The sequence below is a fragment of the Silurus meridionalis genome, chromosome 1, assembly GCF_014805685.1.
Source record: "Silurus meridionalis isolate SWU-2019-XX chromosome 1, ASM1480568v1, whole genome shotgun sequence".
Classification (NCBI taxonomy): Eukaryota; Metazoa; Chordata; class Actinopteri; order Siluriformes; family Siluridae; genus Silurus; species Silurus meridionalis.
In genome coordinates, this window is record NC_060884.1 from 4,483,451 (window position 1) to 4,504,355 (window position 20,905).

General features: G+C 39.8%; 2 protein-coding genes across 2 annotated transcripts in view; both read left to right on the top strand.

The window, feature by feature from the left end:
* Positions 1 to 7,915: 7,915 nt before the first annotated feature.
* On the top strand, positions 7,916 to 9,268 carry LOC124391142 (macrophage mannose receptor 1-like). The gene has a single exon (XM_046857526.1). The coding sequence runs from the start codon at positions 7,931 to 7,933 to the stop codon at positions 8,678 to 8,680; it is 750 nt and encodes a 249-aa protein (XP_046713482.1). The 5' UTR covers positions 7,916 to 7,930; the 3' UTR covers positions 8,681 to 9,268.
* Positions 9,269 to 11,341: 2,073 nt separating this feature from the next.
* Positions 11,342 to 20,905, top strand: part of cacng2a (calcium channel, voltage-dependent, gamma subunit 2a) — a 52,788-nt gene continuing 43,224 nt past the window's right edge. The window contains exon 1 of the mRNA XM_046856023.1: positions 11,342 to 12,288. Coding sequence (XP_046711979.1) covers positions 12,078 to 12,288 — 211 coding nt within the window. The 5' untranslated portion in view covers positions 11,342 to 12,077. The remainder of the gene's footprint in view (positions 12,289 to 20,905) is intronic.

Below are 20,905 nucleotides of genomic sequence, written 5' to 3' on the forward strand. Positions count from 1 at the left end.
TCTGGAGGGGATCGGGGTTATAAAGAGTTTTGGTGAACTGGGATGTTTGGATGCCTCTCGTCCCCCATTGATGCACTCACTCAGGTTTGACAGTGAAGTACTTGGCTGCTTTATATCCCAGAGCTCCCTCATGTCTGTGTTACCTTCTGGCTCTCCCTTTTAGTCATGCTGTCATGGGCAGTTTTGCCAGAGTCCCTACTTGCACTGTGATCGCACTGCACATTGTCCTCAAGTATTACATAACAAAAAGAATACCTAATAATCCATGTCTCTCTCTCTCTCTCTCTCCTTTTTGTCCCCTCTCCTCTCCCTCTATTTCTCTCTATCTCGACACATGTTCCTGAGGTACAAGTGTCCTTTTCGTCTGCCCTGACCTTTTTTATTCCTCCCGATGCCCTTCCACTCGATGGGGTTCTCATTAACTGGAGACCACTCACTACAGCTGAGGATGGCCTAAACATAAACAGCTTAAAGATCCATGCGTTCTCTTGCTTTCCCCCTGGTTGCTGTAAGCGCGAGCGCTTCTGGGAAAAGTGCATATACAAGGAATTTCGCCCATCATGACTTCATGACAAAATACTTGACAAAATCTTTGTGAAACTTATATGAACCTGGATAGAGTGTATTTGGCACAGAAATACTCTGTCATATGTCTAAATAATATTTTTAAACTTATAATATTTATAATATTTACACTTAAATATATAATTAATCACAGTCTTGATGTCAACCCAAATGAGGATGGGTTCCCCTTTGGAGTCTGGTTCATCTCAAGACAATGTGTGTTGTGAAATGCGCTATAGAAATAAACTTGACTTGACTTGACTTAAATTCAACTGTCACCGAGCTCTCCTCACAAGTGAGGTTCTTGCTGGAAACAACACGATCTTACTTCCGCACCCACTTTACTCACCAGATTTGGCTTCTGCGGACTTGACCCTCTTCACGAAGAAATTTTCCAAAAGTGGCAGGAATGCTGGGAGTGCTGTATTGGTGTGCAAGGGAACTATTTTAAAGGTAATAGTGTGTAAACGTAGATAAATAAACTCATTTCTGGTAAACAGAGCGAGTCTCAAAACTTTTTGATAACACCTTGTATTCTACAACAAAGAATTTGGTATGAAGTTACACCAAACACTGAGAGACCTATCTGATCTAACCCAAGCCTCCATAAAGCAATGGTTCGGTTTATGAGGAAACTAATACACTTGATTTATAGACCGCTTTTCATTTCGTTTCCAAAATCTCAGAGTGAACGCCGTGGTCCTAAAACGTTCAAACATAACTCATCTGAAAGCCTTCGAGATCGAAGCTCGGAGCTCACTGAAAGTTTTGTTGTTATTAGCTTTGCTTTTGTACTCTGTCGTCTTTATTGCTTTCTTGCTAGCATTCATCTCCTTTTTTCTTTATTTCTTACACCTCCCTTTGTCATCTCCTTCCTTCTGGTTGACTTTGCTGGTGGCTATGGTGTGCAGAAGTGCCTCCTAAACTAGGCCAGTCAGCAGCATGTGCCTCATTCATGCTCCGCAGCCCGAACGTACATGGAGCGATGTAGGGCAAAGTGAGAGTGAAAGTCTGAACAATACAGGTAAAAGCCATTTTAAAGTTGTGTTGCTCCAAAGGTCTACTCGTCCCAGAGGGAGAAACCATAGAACATTTTCTGTAGTATTTTTGTTGTCGAATGTTGCTCTCCATCTACTTTTGATTTGAGTTTTTCAAAAGGAACCACTGCGCTGTAACATGGCTCAATCATTTCTAAACTGGTGCAATAATAGCTAACTTGGTGTTTCTATTCCTGTGGTTGTTTCTGATCTTGTTCTCGTTTCAAAGAAATCGGAGTTTACATTAAGTGCAAATTTGCATCTATGACAAAGCATCTCTTTTAAGATTTTAGCAGGTAAACAAGGCTAGCTAGCAAGCTAGTTCAGGTGGATAAACCTTAGGAAAAAAATTATTTACCTGGTGAATAAAAAAAAAACATGGATTTTATATTTTATTTTTATTTACAATCTTTAAACATATAGCTAGTTGTTATGGTTAGCATGCAAGCCAATAATTTGTAAACTGTAACTGTGTGTGTATCTGTCCTACTTCATTTTTTTTGTTGGAAATGTGATCTTAAGTTAGTTTGAGTGAATTGTTAAAGTTTATGTTTGGAAAAAAACAGAAAAGTTTCCAGACTTTGTTGTTGTGAGCACAATTATATTACATGTATACCATAGTACAGTGAGATACTATGACTAGCTGGGTAGTTATTTAGTAGCAAGGAAGTTAGCCAAAAGAATTGGATTAGATGTTGAATTGAAAACTCCGAATGCATCTACAAACACACATCTAAGTTTTAGTTAGTTACAGGACAAATGTATCATTCTCAAAAGTTTGGGAACACCTAGCCTTTTATGGTTTTTAAAAGACACATGTATATTGCTTTTGCTTATATGAAACAAACAAGGGCAATGCAGCTATACGAATGTTTACTTTGACTAAAAATAATTATTTTTTTTAATTGAAAACACCTCCCTTAGCATGAATAACAACTTTACACACTCTGGACAGTTTGTTCCTCCAAACAGATTCTCCAATTCAGCTGAAGTACTTTGCCATGCCTCTTGTGAAGCCAGTTGAAGATTTCTTTCTAACCTTGTGATCCAGTTCATCCCAGAACAGTTCAATAGGATTTAGGTGCAGTAAATCGACACAGTCTTACGGCATTTCGTTATATAGTCTCGAACATTAATCTATTGATTCGTGTTCATGGAAATGAAATTCCCAATTTTTTCGTGTCACTCAGCACGACTACCTCTGTCTGGCTCCGTCTAGATAACAATGGAGGCAGAGGATCATGGGTAATGCTGAATAAGGCAGAAAATAAACAGTTAGGGTTGTGGTTATACTGGAATAAATGTGTGTGTCTCTAATTAACGCAGTCTCTTTAATTAACTGGAAGGACCCACTGACGATGGTTTATTACAGCGAGTAGCTTACAGAATATAAAGCAATAAAAACAAGGATAAAATCTCCTGCTTAAATGTTAAGTAAAATTGCTTGAAGATTATAAAATCCATTGTTATCCAGGTGCCGCAAGAAAACTTTGGCGTAGGCACCAAAAACACTTCCTATTGAAATACATTACATAGAAAGTCGTCCTTAGTGACACGGAAAAAATTAGTGGGAAAATTTATATGAACATGAATCTATAGATTACATTTCGTGATATAGTCAGACGTGAGACTGGGCACACCATTCCATGATAAATAACACTCAAGCCAACTGTTTGCTCTATAAATTGCGCTAACAGAGCTCGGATATAATGGTGAATTCGGTAAAAAATTTGCAGCAGTTCAGATGGAAATGTATGGTGTTGAAGTATGGAATAGTAGCCATCTTGGATCAGTATTCCTTTTACTTAATAAGTGAAAACAACTCCAAACCTTTCAGCTTCCACCTCCATGTTTGATTGTGGGGGTGAGGCAGTCTGATCACATCTTCTCTCCTGTTTTCGGTCGTACAAGTTCTTCCGTCCAATTTGGACTCATCTGTCCACGGAACTTTTGTGTGTTTTTGCCTTTTACCAAATTTAATGCATTTAAACAAATGGAATTTGCATGTGCCTCAAAAACAAGATGTTTCTGAAATTTTCTGACTACAGATGCTGTAGTACAGTGATAATTTGGTACCTGGAATTTTTCAAACACAATGACTTGGATTGCTTAGACCTTTTAAATAATACTACAGAAACGCTACTCAAAAAGGCTTTCTACAAATCAATTGTAACACCACACTTCTAGAAGGATTTGGGTGTGGTGGCAAATGAGGAATCATGGTGATATCAATTGAAGAGCTATAGTGCCAGAAACTATTTTACTCCCTGGTCGAGCTTGTTGTACAGACTATATGGCTGATTATACACTCAAGCTTCAATGAGGAACAAAACTGCCTCATTATCATCTTTAAAATCTGCAATTTATACATTCATTCATTTTAGTCCATGCACACAGATCCACACTTAGGGGAAATGTAACATAACTGAAACACCTCCTAACATGTTCTTGCAAGGTTGAAAGGAAACTCAGCAACTAGGAAGGCATCCAAATAGACACGAGAGCATGCAAATCTCAGCACACTCAGTGACCGGAGATTAGGCTCGAATTGAGAAGACGGAATTTATGAGGTGGTAACTCGACCCATGGTGGCAAATAGCAATTCAAATCTATTCTGTGGAGGAAAAAAAACAAATGTTCATGATGAAGTGAAACAACAGCAACAGCTGGTCCTTTCTTACCCATGTTGGTGTAACTAATAATGTAACCACCACACCTTTTCCAAGCACAAGCCCATTATTCTAAACATATATTATGGATAAAACTCACCATATTAGGCCATCTACTTTAGGCACAAAATGAGACAGAGGCATGCTTGCCAGCGCCCAGTTTGCTGCTGGTGTCCCAGAGCTGCTGTAAGCTGTCTAATGATGTTTGGGATGTGTGTGATTGGAGTGTCGGACAGCAGTGTGGACAAACATGCCAGTCAGTCACGACCCTTCGCCTCTGCCAAGACTTTTGATTAGGGCTCTGCTGTGCTGGCACATACACACGCAATACGAATACATTATTCAGAATGAGCAGATAATCAGTTCCACATAAATGCAAATACAGATACAAATAGAAGGAGGAATATTTTTTCTTATATTCTTTCTTATTTCATAGAATGGTCCACAACGCTTTTTTTTTACTTACATTTACTTACTTTGCTTATTCATCAATTGAATGACGTAGCTAAAGAGTCGGTGGAATTTCTACCTCCTCCACTCCTTTTAGTGGCAGGATTCATATACAATATTTTAGGCTACAGAGCTACAGGCATTCAAATATTTTTTTCTAATTGTCCTGTAAAACTTTTTAGTTCAGAATATGAATGAAATGCTCCAAACAGTAGTACATCTTGTAGCTAGCTGTGTTTTTGTAGGTGGATGAAGTTATTCCATGGTTTCTAAAAAGCAGCTAATGTGTGTACCTCAACTGAGCCCAAGATTTCAACGTGGAATCTTACGACAAAAGATGTCGAAAAGATTCCACATGAATCAGCGCAAAAGCAGCTGTTTAAGTGACTTATGCTTGCTAGCAACATGTAAACATAAAGCTAGCTTTACAAAGCTAACTTGAAGGGCAGTCATTTACTAGCTAACTTTTGTTTCTTGGTGAACTGTAAGTCACTCGTTCGGAATTGAATGTAGTCTTTGTCCTAGTTCAATTATTAGAAACAGATATGTGTGAGAAATGTATAAACATATATACATTTATTGAGGTAAAGTTTATAGCTAATGTAAAGTTCAAGTGCCTGGTAGTCTAGTTCCTTTGCTAGCATCATACAAAACGAATCCTTGTCATATAAACATGAAATGCATGAAAATGACAATCAAAGTCTCCACAAAGAATCTACATTTAAAACATACTTAACCAAAAATAATAAATAAAAGATTAGCCTGCACAATGCTGGTGTCATTTGAAATGGTTTTACAAGGAATTTGGTAGCACCAAATTCAAATAACTTGCTACCTGAACCATATCCCAGCTCCCATCCCTTATTGATTTGCATGAAGTAAATAACATCTACACATGCTCCTGTTCAGATAAGCACCCTGAGCTAAGCTGAGCTCTCAAAGTCTCGGCCATGTGTGACGTGTGCGACAGATATGGAGACTGGAGTGGAAATGGTGTGCGATGTTGTTGTAGTAGTGTGTGTTATTAAATAATGCACTTCAGGGATAGATGGAGCTTGTAAGGCTGATAAGAGTTCTGTTGGAGCACCGCATCATCGCATCACAACATGACGCATCGTACTAAATTCATAACTCAAACTCGTTATCTAACCTTCTCTCGCGCCTTCTGCTTCTTCTTCTTCTCTTTGTCACCCCCACATCTTTCGGCACTCATTTCTTCTTCTTCTTCTTCTTCTTCTTCTTCCTCTCTGTACCAGGAGGCGGTGTATCTATGCCATATATCGGTTGCGAGTGTTTGATGTGCAGCCCTGAATGTTAAGTGTGTTCTCTGCCTCCACTCCACAGACGGAGGGCATTACCGAGCTAAAAAGCTAATCTGGCTGTCTAAGCCTTATTTATCCGAACCTCTCTCGCTCCTCTGCTCCTGACTTCTTGTCTTGTTCTTCTCTCTCGACTCCCTCCGTCTTTATTCACGAGCTCTTTTCCTATCATTCCCAACCATTTACGCTTGTCGTTTAGTTTGTGTTTTCCAGGCTATTTAAAATGGAAGGCTTTAGAGATGTAGTAGCTCAGTTGGACTTCTGTTTAGAAGATCATGGGTTCAAATGCTGGGCCCTTGAGCAAGGCCCTTAACCCTCAATTGCTCCGCTGTATAACTGAGATAACTGTATGTCGTTTAGGATAAAGGCATCTGCCAAATGCTATAAATGTATTTTTTTGATCAGCTGATCACTGATATTAATACAAAAATTTTTTATTTGCAATTTGAACTTTTATCTTTTAATGTTCACTCATTTTTTTAGGCTATGACAAATGAAATGTGCATACATTTGCATACTTAATAAAGGTCAAGCTTTTTCGATTATGCTAGAATAAAACCACTTAGACAACACGTGTCGGTTTCATTTTTCGGTGCTGGTCCCAAGCCCGAATAAATGAGGAGGGTTGTGTTAGGAAGGGCATCTAGCGTAAAACATGTGCCAAATCAAATATGCGGATCAGGAAAGAGATTTGCAGTTGCAGGGAAAAGAGGTGAAGAAGGTGGAGGAGTTTAGATACCTGGGTTCAGTAGTGCAAAATAATGGAGAGTGTGTTAGAGAAGTGAAGAAAAGAGTGCAGGCAGGGTGGAGTGGGTGGAGAAGAGTGATAGCAGGAGTGATTTGTGATAGAAGGGTATCTGTGAGAGTGAAAGGAAAAGTTTATAATACTGTGGTGAGACCTGCGATGTTGTATGGATTAGAGACAGTGGGAAGAATGGGAATGCTGACTGCACCCCAGGCCTCCTCACCTTACCTACATCAGTACCTGCCTTTATTAACACCCTTGTGTCTGAGCACGTATCTCCACAAGCTCACTCTAAAATCTAGTGGAACATCTTCCCAGAAGAGTGCAGGTTTTTATAACAGCAAATGGGGACTAAATGTGGAATGGGATGTTCAATAAGCACATCTTGTGTCCACAAAATGTTGAATTTATAATGTAAATCATCACAAGATCAACATGTATATCAGGAAAAGAAGTGTTTTATACTGATCGTGCTGATTGGGCAGTTAAAAGTTGCCAAGTTACAAATAACGTGGCGATTGCAATTTGACAAAACCAGCTAAAAAAAACCATTTTCCGGGTATGTTTTGATATTTGTATTTTTATTAAGGGCATACATGCAATTTATTCAACAATATGAGGGAAAAAAATTTGGCTAAAGGTTTTTTGGGGGTTGTTTTGCCTTTAAAATCCTTTTAGATCGAGTCATTTGTGCTGCTCTCCAGTGAATCATGTGAAACAACAACAAAACAATTCAGCAAAAGGGGAATTTGTTTATCACCATGACAGCACTATACCAGTATCTAGTCCTCATCTTCAGAGTATCCTTAACATCTGCAGCTTCATTGGATAGTAATCTTACATGCTCTTGGGTTTGACCAGGCTGTTCTTTGTCTTTTAGGATAATTTATGGTCAAAATAAATACAAATATAAACGAAAAAACAAAGCATGAGCAGATGATACGGCTGGACGGTGTGTGCTTGGGAGAAACAAATCTCAGCGATATGCATTTGTCCCTTGCATACAGTTTGCATGCTTCATTTCCTCTGAAGATCATCTGAAGCATTCAGGCTGGAATTTGCGTAGATTTGTCTACCCACTTTCTTAAATCGGTTTCACGCCCAGATGTTCCGTCAAAGCGACTTTGACAAACACCGGAGCGAGACATGAAGTGCGCTAACCATGTCCTCCTTTTGGCTTCTCTGCTTGGCCTGGCTACATGTCTTTTCCAAAAATACTACATCTCAATAAGGAAAAAAGCGTCCTGGCTCACAGCACAGAATTATTGCCGGACAAATTACGTAGATCTGGTCACCTTTCAGACAGAAGCAGAGTTCATTAGCTTCCTTTCAGTTATGTCGCCGTATCTTGTTTCCCGAAGCTGGATCGGTATTTACAACGCTCCGAATGAGAATCAGTTCACGCAGTGGTCAGATGGAAGTCCGGTAAATTACACCTACTGGCAATATGGTGGGCCGAGCAACTTAAACAGTAGTCACTGCGGATTGATCCTACCAACATATGAATGGTCCACTTCTGTTTGCTCGGAACAACTGTATTTCTTATGCTACTCATGGTATCCCGATATCGTCCCGGTGCAGGAGTTAAAGACCTGGGAAGAGGCACTGGTGCACTGTCGTAAAAGCTACACCGACCTCGTGAGCTTGACGACAAAGAACGATTTTATTGCCGTAAACAGGAGCTTGAAGAATCAAACGATGAGTGTGTGGACGGGACTGCGCTTTATGAACCGCTTGTGGTTCTGGGTGAACCAGGAACCTTTGGGAGGACTGTTCCAGCAGCCCTCGTGCCCTGCTCAGCCTTTTCGATGCGGAGCTCTAGTACCTGGGAGTGGGGTCTTGGAGAACAGAGACTGCATGGAGAAGAGGAATTTCGTTTGTTACATCTACTCATAAGTCACTCAATGCCTTAATATCAGCGTTGGATATAGCAATCAGTGACACTCTTTTGAATGAATGGATGATAATGATGATGATGATGATGATGGTGGTAGTGGTGGTAATGCTAAATACAGCAAAAATGCCAAATTTGCTCCTGTAAAAGTGAAGAATTAGACTTAGGATGAGATGGAAAAGAATAGAAGGAGATTATTTTTACAATAAATAATCAAACTAATGTTTTGTGAATATATATATAAAGAGAGAGAGATTTTTTTTCTTCTTCTTCAGTAGATGTTACTATGACATTACTATGATTCATATCTTTGGTAACTTTGAACACCTTTCTTTAACTTTTCCTTTCCTTTGTTTAATTAGAATTGTAATTCTCCTGCATTACATTATATTACATTACAATAAATGATGCATCTTAACCACACAATAGCTCATACTTTTACATTTCCAGGTTGACATTTCAGGTTCTCGCTGAACTGCAGTGCTATTTTATTTTATTTTTTTCATATTTGGATTCATGAATATTTGATTTGGAGTCTGTGTGTGGTAAACAAGTTACAAAAAAAAGGAATCAATATTTAATTTTTTAAAGAATGTTATATAAAAGCATAAATATTTTTCTGTTTGTGTGTTCCAAGAAATACAAATAAAAAAAAAGTAGGAAATGTCGTGCACACAGATTTCAATTATTCACTAATGCCTGTTATATCGGTGTATGTTAATGTTTAAAATGTAGAAATAAATAATGATTATTAAATAAGTGTTCGTGGTCATTTGTATCTGGATCTTGGAGGGGGTTTCAGAGTTGAAATTTGAATCCGCTGCATGACAGTAGAGTTTGTTTTAGGTTAGAAGCAGAACTGAAATGCAGCATAACATTTCCAAACAAACAAAAAAGCTTTACTCTTTATACTGTATATAAGTGTAGGGGGGCTAAAACATTTGCACGTCATTGTGTATTATGTGCGTATGTATGTCTGTATGTATGTACATATGTGTGTCTATACACCATACAGTACCAGGCAAAATGTGGAAAAGGACACACCTTATATATATGTATGTATGTATGTATGTATGTGTGTGTGTGTGTGTGTGTGTGTGTGTGTGTGTGTGTGTGTGTGTGTGTGTGCAATGTTGAAAATAAAAAATTTACAATGACAAAATTTCTGTTCACTATTTGAAGCACGATTGGTGTATAATATTTGGTCTCTTACAGTTTTAGAGTAAAATTACAATAGAAATTACCATCATGCAAAAGTTTTGGCACCCCAAGAGATTTCTACAGAGGTCTCAGACCTTTGATCAGCTTGTTAGAGCTGAAACTACTGTCAGATCTGCTCATAGAAAAGAAATCAACACAATTTCACAAAACAAAATCATACTTATTTTGATGTATTTAGAGGATTTTGCACATTTATCAAGATTTAGTAAATAAATGGACAGCAATGAGGGGGGCTATGGGGGGGCTACAGACGCACGAGCAGCGGGGAGGAGGAGGGGAGGGAGTGGGGAGGGGGTGCTCCTGGCAACCCGATGACTCTAGTATTAAAAAAGAGAAGGGGGTTGCAGAGAGAGAGAGAGAGAGAGAGAGAGATGAAAAATTATAATTCCTCATTTATTCTATTCATCCCTCTCTCTCTCTTAATCTCTTACTCTCTAGATCTCGCGTGCGCGCGCACTGTGCATCCATCCATCCATCCATCCATCTATTTCTCTCTCTCTCTCTCCCTCTCTCTCGCGTGCGCGATCCGGTCTCGCGTGCACGCGCACTGTGCGTCCATCTCTCTCTCTCTCTCTCTCTCTCTCTCTCTCTCTCTCTCATACCCCCCCTCCCTCCCTCCCTCTTCCCCTCTTCCACTTGTATCACAGTGTACCGAAAAGAAGGGAGCGCGAGAACCGAGAAGCGGAAATCGGCCGCTGGATTTTTTTTTTTTGTAACGTTGTGGTGTTTCAATGCATTTATTTATTTGTTTTATTAATGAATGAATGAATTCGTTTGTTTATTGGTTTGTTTGCTGCATGATTCATTTCGTCCCCGCTGTTACATCTCGTCGTTATTTCCGTACATGGCACGGGAGTCGCGCGCGTTCGACGCTCCCGGTCGCGGTGTAACGGACTCGGACTGGTTGAAGCGGGGCGGAGCAGCGCGCGGTGGTGCTGCTGCTGGTGGTGGCGGCGGCGGCGGCGTTGGCGGCGGTGGCGGCTTGTGCTCCTCGGCCCGGCGGCTCCAGGGCGCCTGATGCTCGCCTCCGAGGCTCGGAATTCGTGTTTTCCCCCCCTGTTCCTCGAGACAGCTTTACACGCCGATGTTCGACGGATTAAACGCCACTTATGGAAACTGGGGACCAAAATTTTAGGAAAAAAAAAAAGCTAAATTAACCTAATTTTTTATTTGATCAAGCTGCCTTCCTTGTTCTTCTTTTTTTTTTTTTTCATCATGGCTTCTTGATATTTGCTTCTAGACCGAACACCAGCCCTGATTAATTTTATACACACACACACACACACACACACACACACACACACACACACACACACACACACATATATATATATATATATATATATATATATATATATATATATATATATATATATATAAGCATATATATATATCCTTTTAAAGATCTTTTTTATTTATGCTTTCATTTCAGGTCAGTGTTTGTGTATTTTTGCGGTCTTCCTGTCATCTCTCTTCACCACTCTCATTCTCTCTCTGTCTTTCCTCATGTTTAGATGAATAGATGTTTAGAGTCAATAGAGAGGCAGAGGAAGGCGAGTGATTTCTTGCCATTGCCTGGAACAAATGATAGGCATCACTCATAAGGATTGGAACAGCTCAAGCATTTGGCTCACACCACCAATCACCAGTCTGAGGTTATAAGTGCTCTCATTTGTTCCCCTCAAATACTCGAATCCATTATTCCCATTCCCACAGTAAGACTGGAATGGACTGGAATGCAGACCCTGACCTAAACAGAAGAGGGTGTACCCTGGGATACACATGTCCACATTTTGAACAGATTGGATGCATTGGATCTTCCTTAAGCGCTGACCAAGTTGTAGTTGCTCCAAATGTCTTTTTGTCTGTCGTCAAGTAGCGCTAGGTTTTTGTACACATCTTGACATCTTCCACTCCTGAAGTCGGCCTTCACAGCGCAGGCCAAAGAGTTGCCACTCGTTGTCTTCCTACTTTGCTTTAAATACATCTTAGCCATTGTCAGACTCATCACCAGTGTATTTTTTTTTTAAACGGCCCTCTCCTGCTCCAAACGTAGCCCAATTACACCTTTGCTAAGGTGCCCTATTTTCTACCTTGGTGTGGCCCTGTAAATTTACAAATATTTATTTCCTATACGTCAAGAGGAAAGGGGGTTCCCCTTTCATAGAATGCGGCAACATGGGTCTCTTTGACCGCGGGGTTCAGATGCTGCTGACCACAGTGGGAGCCTTCGCCGCCTTCAGTCTCATGACCATCGCGGTCGGCACGGACTACTGGCTCTACTCACGAGGAGTGTGCAAAATAAAGACTAACAATGAAAATGAGACCAGTAAGAAAAACGAAGAGGTGATGACGCACTCGGGACTGTGGAGAACCTGCTGTTTAGAAGGTAGGACCCTCCAAGTTTTGCTCACCGTAGTGTCACTGATATGTGTGACATGCTTTTCCTGGTAAATTATGCTGGTGTTCACTGATGTTCTCGACTGAATTACCGCGATGATGATCGTGGCTTCAACGCGGTTAGAGTGATGTTTGCATTTCTGTCCACAATCCTCACATATGCACAGGTCGCTTTACAGATCATTCTGTTACGTAGGGGTTGTAGATCCAACATCTGCCCTGTCGAAAATGCCACGGAACATGGCTTTTCCTCAGGCCTGGCTCGGCTGGCCGATTTGTATGCAGATTACCGTTTAATCTTCTCCATGGAACAGCCTGTTTCCTCTGTTCTGGGGTCTCAATTAAGGATGTCTGACATCAGATTCAATCAGGGGATGACAGGCACGGAGCTCCTCATATCATCGAGAGCAAGTGGCACAGGCCAAACTCGGCTGTCAGACCATCTGATGCCTCGCGCACACACAGCTAGATAGATGGGAGGAAGGGCAGGAGGGATGGAATCAAAGAAGGAGGGAGAGAAGAGAGATACGGATGGGGGGGAACAGGAATGAGATGTTACCAGCTGTTCAGATGTCAGCCGGGCACCTGGGCCAGTGCTGCACCTGTAGTAAATGACTATCACCTCTCCTTCAACCGGAGTGGAGCAACATTACTGATGAAGATAACTTTTTAAACAGTAGTTTGCATTCACCGTCAAAGAGATGTGGTGTAATGAGAGTAAATGGGGCAAAGAGAGCGAAAAAATCACGAGCGCTTAATCCGTAATTCGATCGAATTCATCAAGTTGCCACCGTAAAGGTTATCGTAGCCATTCGGTAGTGTAAGAACATGTCGTCCAGCCAAAAACCTTTCATTTTCTCGTTCGACTCAAATACCCAGAATGCTTTAGCGTACTCGAGTTGTGCATACCAGAGATTCCCAAAGCTCCCTCTGAGTCAGCAGCTTGCAGTCAGTGACTGCCTCGCATCGTCTCTGCTCAATATCATTTCCATTGGTAATGGCCTGTCCTGTGCTAAGTTATGGCTGGACTCAAATCAATAACAGCCTGACCTGTGGTTAACTCGCGGCCCAGACGTATGCTGTGCTGAGTATCGCATTATTGGAACAAAGTTTCGCATGTGCCTTATGGGCTCATTTCCAGCCTTAGAGTCATCAGCATTGTGTTACACTGTGATGTAGCGCTATTGAGTGAGTTATTCTGATTGGTCATAATGTGTCTATTTTTTTTTACAGCAGCTCTGACTATAGTATATATCTATATCTCAATTTCCACCCACCAAGCATCTCAATTTCGTATTGCAGCTCAACCCACTTTGTAGAAAACCACTATCGTCCCTCTTCTGCATACACAAGTTTAAGAGATGTCCATAACTGGTAAATCATTGTGTTCTCTACTTTCTGTCATTGTGATCGTCAGAGAACATTTCACCACTCCCACGTGGAGAGCATGGCCATTTTTGCTTTATTTGACCACAGATGGCTGTGGCAGGATCTGGATTTGAACTTCCAATCTGTGGACCACAGGGTGCACGGATTCAGTTTTGCCACTTTAGAGCTTATCGTATTTTTTTTTTAGTTTAGATGGTAGCAGGTTATAAGTTATTATGTTAATATCGAATTTGAATCTTATTATCTAGGTATATTGACCAGAGGTTCTTCAATGAAGCTTCACAGTGAGCCATACTTAGATATACACTGGAGATTCTGGAGTTGTGGTGTTGATGCTACACCACATGCCACCCTTCAGTCTTCCAGGCTATGACAGATGCCATCCTCTGGCTTCTGACAATTTACATACATGTCCAATGCATCAAAACAATATGAGAAAGAAACACAAAACTATGACAGCATTTTGTGCCTTGTTAAGTAAATGAAAAAATCTAAGTCGCAGCAATACGAGAATAAGTAGAAATATTTTGAAGATAATGTCGAATTGATTAGTTTTAGAAAAATAAAAAAATGTAAGAAACGTTCAGCTGTTTTACAAAATAAAGGATGTGAAGGATTTGGTTTAATTGCTACTTTAGTAAAAAACGATCTGGTCCATCAGCACGGAGTTATAATTAGTAAACGGACACTACAGCGTTTATGTATGAACCCTAATTTATTTAGAAGAAAAAAATCAGACAGATATTGAGCAAAGTGGCTTTTTTGTCCAAAATGGCAACAGTGGTCGACTCCAATGAAATTGATGTTTTGCATGCTATTAAAAAAAGAATATGTTGTTTATTTAAGTTGTGACTTTAATCTTGTAGGGTTAGATTTTACATTTTTCTTTAAATGTGCCACCAAAACGGTATCGTACTAAAAACCATCCAGAATTGAAAAATACTTTAGGAGATGCTGGAAGATGCAAATGTTCTTGAAGTCTTGTCAAATCATCTTTCTCTGTGTTGCTTCCTTCCCCCGAGTGCCATTTACGAATCGATCCGATAGCCAGGCTGCCCAGTGCCAGTGTGGGATGGGAAAATAGAGAGCGTTTGTCTGTGGAAAAGCCTGTTTTGTCGCTGGTTGATTGACAGTCAGATGTATCGTCTAACTCTGACCTGTTTACCTTAGGGTCAGGCATGTTTTTCTGGAGGGATTCCAGGGTCGAACGTATGCTGGTTTGCTAGTTGATAGTCTTAATTTGGATAAATCAGAAAGCAAAAATTTTTTTTGGAGGGGTGTGCATGAAGGTTGGGGGTTCAAACCGCAGTGATCTCAGACTGCCACTCTTGAGACCCTTAAAACCTAAAACCTCTGTGCTACAGGGGCGCTTTAACATGCCCGACCCCGGCTTTCTACATCGCTGGAATATGTGAAGAAATAACTATTTTCTTGTGGGATCAATATATTTTTGTAAATAAAATACTTAAAATAAACAGTGGGATTATGTAATTGTAGAGCTCATTCACTGATGAGAAATATGGCGATGCGAAACGATCAACTGCATGAAGAATCACAAAAGTCTGCCAAGCCTCTGGTTCTTAGTCCAAATGTTTAGAATTAAACATTTAGAATTTACAACAAAAATTCGATTAAAAATTAGCTTAGTCAGCTTTATGCATTTGAATCAAGTATGAGATAAATCGCTTCTCTGACTGACCCTCAGCCAGAGTTTGCTTTTAACTGGATCTGGTGCAAAGAAGCTTTCAAACAAGCTTGGTTCAGTTTTCAGAGAAGAAAAGCCTAAAAGCCCAGGTCAAAGAATCAAAAATGTGACTTACTCTCTGGTTTAGACTTTTCATTTGATTTTCATTCATGAAATTTGAGCACACAGATTGAAATTCAGCCTCTTGGGTTTGGTTTCGAACACAAATATGATCAAAGACTGACCTGGAATTGACCTTGGACAATAATGTGGTATATAATCGGCCTCGGAACGGGAGCAGAAGCCATCTTAGTCTTAGTTAGTCTTTGTGAGGGTGCATCACTGGGCCAAACTCTATCCAACGTGTGTTTCCGGTCTTTTAATAAGAGCCACGTACATACATGACACGGCATTGAAGCCAGATGTTTGTTATCTGAGTGCTTGGTAAAAGATTATGAACCCGACCAGAGAGCCTGTCAGAAGAAGTTGGTGATGAGGGGATCTGCCTGGTTTTGTGTGAGTTGTACAGCCCCGTCCTCATGCATGTAGATATCAACCTGTATTGATTCATAGATTTTTGTTATGTGTGTTTGTGTGTGTTTGCTCAGAATGTGTGTGGTTTGTGCATTAGCCTGAATAGTTGTCAGGTCACGCTATGTTAGGTGTGTATATTTGTGTGTGTATAGCAAAAATCTAAAAAGTTAATAGCTATATATTTATATATACAGTATATGGAGTGTGTCATCATTTTCAGAACAAATTAATAAGCAGCGTGTGACACGGATTATTTATTACCCATAGCTATCTATTTTATTACCCATAGCCATCTCATTTGGAAACACTAAAAAAAAATTAAGGATTTCTATTTTAGAGGACATAATGTGATGTGCTTTGTAATCATTTGTTAGCTTTGCAGCATATATTAAAACAAAAGCAGATGTTCTGAGGGAAAAAAAACATGCAGCGAAACATAGCTGATTAAGAAGTTACACCTTTTGTCTTTTAGAGAATTCTGATTTCTTTGTGATTACTAGCGAAATATTACCACAGTAATGATGTGCATTTATTATTATTATCATTCGTTGTACCTGTGCTAGCTAGCTTAGCCGTGGGAAATGACTTACACATCTATCATCTTAGCTGTGTTAGCTAGCTAAGTGTAACTGAAAATAATTTCTATTTCTGTTTTTTTCATGTAGTCTTATCTGATTTAAAGCTATCTTAGCTTTGGGAATTACTTCCCCTGAATATTTTCCAGTCTATTGTCATGGTAGCTGTGTTAGCTAGCTGCATGTAACCACGAGAATTATTCAGCTAGCTAAACAAATTGAGAGTGACTTCCTTTTTTTCCTCACTTCATTACATTTGAGGTATCACTCATTCACAATTAAAGTTTCTTGCATCTCTTTTGTTTCTCCACATCACCTATAGTGTGTAAGCTAACTAAATGTAAAAGAAACGAAATGTAAATGATCTAAACTGAATGTTGTGACTGACTTCCAGACTGAATATACATTTTTTTATGACCACGCGTTAACATCTGTGTTACAGTAAGCATGATAGTAGTTCGTTTTCACTGGTTGTGTTCTTGCTGAGGAATTCTTTGTTTAAGAACACTGCATTTGAGCACTTTTTTTTCTGTCTTACATGCTGTCAGATCTCTACTCTTGTACCAACGCCTTCCATGGAGCAAACAAAAGCACACAAAGACAATCTATTATTTACCGACTGCCGGTTGTCTGCAAATGCACTTTAAGAGTTCAGGGATCCAACAAACCCCCCCAAAAAATAAAAATTACCCATGCTAAAGCACACAGATGGTGCAACTTCATTTGCTCGCCTCCGTTTTGTCCCTTGTCTCTCTGTTTTTGCCTGAGGCGTTCTTCCATCATGTCCTGCTCTGCCCTGACAGCTACAGGGAAGTCTGCGGCTGTGGCATTGATGGAGATGAATGGAGGTGATTAGCGTCCTGCTGGTGTGCACCTGGCCAGGGCACGGAGCTCACCCTCTCTCTACAGAGAGAGGGCATTAGAGGGGCAGCAGCCAGATGGAGAAGGCCTGTTGAAAGAGATAGGCCTTGGTGGAGGTGAACCTGATGAATGAAGTGGGACTGGTGGTGTAGCTAAAAGAGAGGGAGGGTAAGTTTCTGTCTGCTGGATGGTTAACCTCGAGAGTAGTATTGATTAAAATGGTAAGAAAAGATGAATTGTCTTATGGTGGATGTGTTCATATGAGGAGGGACTACAAAAGTGAGCATGATGGAGGAAATGGCGTGCAATGAAAATGTACCTGCTGGGATCCTAAGAAGGGTTCTAGTGAAGACATGTGCTGCTTAAGGTGGTCTCAGGAGTCAGTAGTTGGATGTTGCATCTGTATTGAAGATACAACTTAAATAGTATTGTGGACAAGGTGGAATTGGGAATGGATCTGGTGAATTGGTGGATATGTGGTGGTGACGGGTTGCAAATGGGGAGAAGATTTTCCAAAAACTTTCTATGGGAATTTCATGTGGAAAATTTTGGAAATATTCCAAGTTGAAAGTTTACAATTATATTGCAAACTAATGCGAATTAAAAAAATATATCTTTTTGACTTTGATTTAATTGTAAGTATAATTTTGTTGCACAATTGCTTACACACACCGCAAGGACGTTTTAAACTTAAGTTTATACCCGTTAATTCCTATATATTTGCATTGATTTGCATAGAATGTTTGCAGTCTTGAAAATTTCTAGAATTTTGCAACCATAGTGGAGTCTGGCTTTGGGTAATAAAGGTGGGTAAATTTGGTGGGCCACATGGTGGACACTGGTCTGGTTGATGTAATGTGACTGAAAGGATAATAGTAGTGGACCTTACGGAATACAAGTATCTGGATGAGTACAAGAGTATTCGTGGTACAGCTGGTCATTAGAGTGAATTTTGGATTAGTTGGCAAACTGGGCCACGAGAAGTTGTCGTGGTCTAGTTGACGCATCACCATGGCGGCAGACAAACTTGGGCCTGAGAGAGTTGCGATCCCACAGCTGGTGCCACCATTTGGCTCAATCAATCAGAGCAGATGTATAGGTTGGCTAAGCATGTTTTTAGCAGTGATAAATTGTACAGATGGGCCGTTACTTTCAGCTGTTTATAGTTTGAAAACAAGAACGTAGTAAATCGGTCTACCGATACGACACGCTTTCCAGCGTCACCGAATCTAAGCAGCTCTGTCATGAGCTTTTGACACAATCTTAGATGCTGCATGAAGCTGAATGAGATGACTGTAAAAGTATTGTTTGCACACCAGACCATCGGCGTTACACCGAATAGCAGGGATGCAACCTTTTTTGGCAACAACCATCGGATTTCATGCTTCCCAAGCCCTAAAGTTTTAGTGTTCCTTGTGCATTAAAAGGGATAAAGCAAATGGGTTTAATTTTTTTTACATATTTAACAATGCAAGCAATAGCTCAGTGGCTAAAACTCTGGCTAACTAATTGAAAGGTCTCTTAGGGCCCTTGAGCAAGGCCCTTAACTCTCTCTGCTCCATGGGCGTTGTATTATGGCTGACCCTGGGCTCCGTCCCCAGCTTCCTAACATCACTAAGAAACGCAAAGGAAGAATTTCTTTGTGACGTAATGTACATGTGACAAGTACAAAGCACCTTTAAGTTTTCAATTCAAATTTATTTTTATTTAAAAAAAAATTTTGAGTATTGTTTAAGAGGTTGTTTATCCTCAAAGTCTGAAATCTTCATGAAGTGGGATTCATCTATTGCTGGTACATCTCTAGATAACTCGGCATCCTCGCAGGGTCGGCATCTTCCAAAGCCTTCATGGGGTGGTATTCAGCTGGAGCTGGCGCAACTTCAGGATGCCTTGGGATCCTTGCGGGGTCTGCAACTTCTAACTTCACGAGATGTCTCACAATACAACAACAATACATTTAATTAATCACTGTGTGTAAGAACCCGCAATACTCAGCACACGTGTAATTTAATAGCTGGGCTTGTGTGTTATAATACAACAAAATCTGGACAAGGACTATAATATACAGCCTGAATGTATAAATATACTCCATGTGTTGACTAGATTATAGATTTATACAATGCAAAATTAAGCAGAAACTTCATGATCTGTAGTGTTTCTAACTTTAGATTCCACACTGGGTGACAAAGTCAAGGTTGGGAACCGATGCCCAATAGATAGTGTGTACAGTGAGAGTACAGTGTGTACAGAAATTCGAGAAAGCACTTTGTCCAGGACATCGAGCTAAAGACTAACATGGATGAATTGACTAGGCACTAGCCCAGACCTTAAATACTCTAAATATTCTACAGCACATTTCAATCGTAGTGAGATTGTTTTTATGTTGAGGGTATATTATATCTGCAGTCCTGTTTAGATTTAAATGAAATTTATAATGCGCCCGATCACCCAGTATGTCCCCTGAAATGCTGGAAAAGACTGGGGGGGAGCTAGAAATGCCAAATGTCATCACGGTCTACTGGTTTCTGCTCTGACAGATCCTCAACCTCAACTACAACCTTTTTTATAATTAGTCTCAAGTACAAATATGTTTCTTCAGGTTTTTTTTAATGAAACATTGCACCTTTTTTGTCCGACAGACTTCATATCCGACTGCAGGAAAGTACAAACCTCCCAAATCATACCATTTTATCACTAATTGCATTTGTGGAAGTTGCACCTCAGCAACAACGAACTGTAATGAATGGGTATTTGGTGTCATGCAGATGAGGATGGTTTCCTCCTCCTGCCATCTCAGGGAGTTTTTCTTTGCCACAGTCACCACTGGCTCTCTTATTGGGGACAAAATGTACAACTATAAAAACTTATAATAGAATCATAATAGAAACGTATACCTTCTTTATTAACGCTTTATCTCCGTAATGCCGCTTTGAGACAATGTCCATTGTTAAAAGCGCTATACGAATAAAAAACAAATCATTTGAATTGAACTGTTCTTTCGAAGAATATTTCATATTTGAAATTGTTTAGAGTTTTATCTTTTCATTCTTAATAACTTCTTTGCTATTCTTTGGAACTTCAACTATGAACCTGATTGGACATTTGTTTGCCGCATGCATCCGACAGTCTCACGGCATTTCGTGATATAGTCACCAACTTTAATCTATCGATTCATGTTCATCTTTTTTTCGTGTCACTTAGCACGACTGCCTCCATCTGGCTCCATCTCCATAGCAACATAGGCGGAGTATCATGGGTAATGCTTAAAGAATGCTTAAAGAAAATTTTTATTTTTTCATTTTTAGCAGAGAATAAGGAAGAAAATATATAATGTAATTTAATGTATATATTAATATACGGTTAGGGTTGGGGTTATACTGTCATAAATGTGTGCGTCTCTAATTAACGCAGTCTCCTATAGAATATATTTACTGAATTTTGACTGGAAGGAACCACTGACGATGGTTTATAATAGCGGAAAGTTAAAAGTATAAGGCAATAAAAAAAAAAATAATATAAAATAATAAATAAAATCTTCTGCTTAAATGTTGAGTGATGGTGCT